At 64.8% G+C, this 2,830-nt stretch overlaps 1 protein-coding gene across 1 annotated transcript in view; it reads right to left on the reverse strand.

Annotated features, from left to right (window-relative positions):
* The window catches only part of DNAH17 (dynein axonemal heavy chain 17), a 140,822-nt gene that overhangs the window by 20,299 nt on the left and 117,693 nt on the right, over positions 1-2,830 (reverse strand). The window contains exons 73-74 of the mRNA XM_023531633.1: positions 2,711-2,827; positions 2,269-2,391 (exon numbers count right to left, since the gene is read on the reverse strand). Coding sequence (XP_023387401.1) covers positions 2,269-2,391; positions 2,711-2,827 — 240 coding nt within the window. The remainder of the gene's footprint in view (positions 1-2,268; positions 2,392-2,710; positions 2,828-2,830) is intronic.

Consider the following 2,830-nt stretch of genomic DNA (forward strand, 5'->3'; position numbering starts at 1 on the left):
GATCACAGGCAGCGGAGCTTACTGTCTTCTGAATGAATCACAGGAGGTAAAATTAGCAAGATTTTAATGTCCAGCCCAGTCTTCGAAAGCATCACAGTGGCAGTGTCCCCAGGGAGGGCCTGCTCGTCACCTAGCAGGGGGCTCCTTGAGCTCCCTGAGCACCCCGGAGGCCCTTCAGTGGACCTGCTTGTTGAGGGGCCACCCGCACTCAGCCTTCCACTCCTTCCCCTGGTTCAGCGGGGAACCTGTGGGCTGGTGCCAGGCGGGCCTCCCCACCTTGGGACTGGGGACTTCCTGCTCCCTGCAGCTCACAGGAACCCCACCCCACCCTCTACCCCGCGGGGGCAGCCTGCCATCAGCCAGGACAGGGCTGACACCACAGGGAGTGGCCAGCCCTGCAAACCAGGGCTCTGTTTTTTGAGAGCCGCTCCCTGCCCTGGGCTTGTGAACCCGGGGCCGCCTCAGGGGCTGCTGGGGGGCATAAGCACGGCAAAGGGCACGCCAGGCCTTTGGCACCCCCTCCACCCTTGACCAGTGAGCGCTGCCATCCATCGATCCTGTGGATGTGGACCTCCTCGCTGGCAGGCTGCATACCCCTTACATGATTAGGGAGGCACAGCCGCTTTCCTCAACCTCACAGAAACGTTGGAGCTGGGCTGGGGTGCACCCGGCGCTGGGGTGGCCCGTGCCACCACCCCGGGCACCGCTGCTCCCTTCCGGTCACCGAAGCACCTTCTTGTGTGTGGACTCAGGGGCTTCTCAAATCCGAATTAAGAATCCTGGACACCAGATGCGCTCCCCTCCCCAGGCAGGTGAGGGTCAGGGCCCTCGGCCTTGGCCTTGGCCTTTCTCAGCTCTGCCCAACCTCCCACCAGCCCTGGCTCAGCGAGGGGCCCTGGCAGGACTGGTTTCTTGTTCTGCTCTACCCCTTCTTCCCTGGGCTGTAACCCCTCCTGCTCCCTTTCCTCTAAGAGCCGTCAGCGAATCACCACTGGCTGTGAGTCAGGCCTCTGTGCTGCCGCTACTCTGGACCCACGAAAAGCAAAAGATGCCGCACGTGACCCACGTCCCCTGGGAGAACAGGCCCTGGTCCCCCTGGGTGGATGGGCGGTGAAGGAGCCAGATCCTCTCCGTTCCCGGAGGCCCTCCACGGAATGCCGGGAGGGGGTGCGGGGGTGGCGATGACGATGGATTTCCCCATCGTGGAGGGGCTGCAGGCCCAGAGAAATTGTTAGCGGAATTAGGACAGTTCTCTGCACATGAGCCAGCACTGCCCGGAAGGAGAGATGTACTTGAGCTGTGGCCGAGGGGACGGGAGCCCTCCAACGCCGGGGCTTTGCCTCCGCGTTCTCCCCCAGCTCCCGTATGGGGCTCTGTGGCCTCGTGCTCGTTAGCGCCCACACTCCTTTGATCCTGGGGGCTCCCGTGGGGGGGGGTGTCGTCCCATCATATCACCCCGGCAGACCCCGGGCGCTCGGGAGAACTCGGACGGCCCCCTCCGACTCCCGGGGAGCCCTCTCCCCATGGAGCGGGGATTGAGGAGCTGAGCCCCTGCAGAGCCGGGCGGCGGGCGGCGGGCGGCGGGCGGGACGCTCACTTGACGGCGTAGGTCATGCGGTCCGGCCGCATGCAGCGCACCATGCACAGCTTCTGCAGGGCCGTCTTGTTCTTCCACTCCTTGGGGAAGATTTCCTTTTCCGGGGCTTCCGACTCCACGAGCTTTTTCCACCGCTTAGCGGACCCTTCGATGTCGTTGTCCAGGTTTTTGAACTCGTCCATCTCCGAGAGAGCCTGGGGCAGACAACCCCTCCTGGCTCTTTCCGTGCATTCCTCAGGAGGAGCCCAGGGCTCCGGGAGAAGACCGAACCCCGGGCAAACAGAGGGGACCTGGGGGGGCGGCGGGCCTCGGATCTAGGGACAGGGCTCCCGGCCACCTCGCCAGAGGTTCTGGGACGGGCCAGCCTCACCCCAGGGACTGCCTTCCTCAGGGCCTTTGAGCCGTGACATCGAGGGTCCCTGAGTGTGCCCAGGGATGACCTTGACCCTTCGCACTGTCCCTGGGCCCGTGGTGACTCTGCTCGCGGTGTGCAGGGATGTGCGTGGGGACAGAAGAGACACGGGGCGCGGTATTCGGGCAGGAAAGCAGAGTCCCCGTGAACCGGCAGGCGGCCCAGCGCTCCGGGCCCACCCCGGGGCCTCCTGGTGTCTCCCAGCGTCACGGCCACTGGCGCCCGTGGCCGTCCCTGTTGGGAGTGGCCGGGCTCTGACCTTGATGCCGCCCCAGCCCTGGTGCTGCAGGAAGTCCACGGGCGACAGGACGCCGGCCTTGAAGGGGAAGCGCAGGAGGAAGTCCAGCTCCGCTGGGTTCAGCTCCTTCTTCATGGACAGGACCTGCGGGCGCGGGCGGCGTCACCAGGCAGCGTCACCGGGCGGCGGGCCACGGTGGGCGCTCACAGCCCCCGCCGCTTTGGGCTGGGGCAGACCGTTGTCATCTGTCACCTTGGTCTTATTTTTACTCGTGGTCAAATACACATCACATAAAATTGGCCATTTTTACCCTCTTAAAGCATAAGGTCCAGTGGCACTTAGTACGGTCACCGTGTTGTGTCCAGACCTGGACCTTCCTCGTCATCCCAAGGGGAACCGTGTCCACGGGCGGCCGCCCCCATGCCGACCGCCCCCAGGGCGCCGACGTGAGCCCTGGCGTTACCTGGAACGCCACCTGCGCCAGGAAGATGAGCTTGTCCCGCTCGAAGAGGCCGCGGGCCGTGTACATGTAGACGGAGTAGGTGATCTCGTCCGTCAGGTTGATGACCCGCTGCTTGACCTC

The sequence above is a fragment of the Pteropus vampyrus genome, unplaced genomic scaffold (assembly GCF_000151845.1).
Source record: "Pteropus vampyrus isolate Shadow unplaced genomic scaffold, Pvam_2.0 Scaffold72, whole genome shotgun sequence".
NCBI classification, from domain to species: Eukaryota; Metazoa; Chordata; class Mammalia; order Chiroptera; family Pteropodidae; genus Pteropus; species Pteropus vampyrus.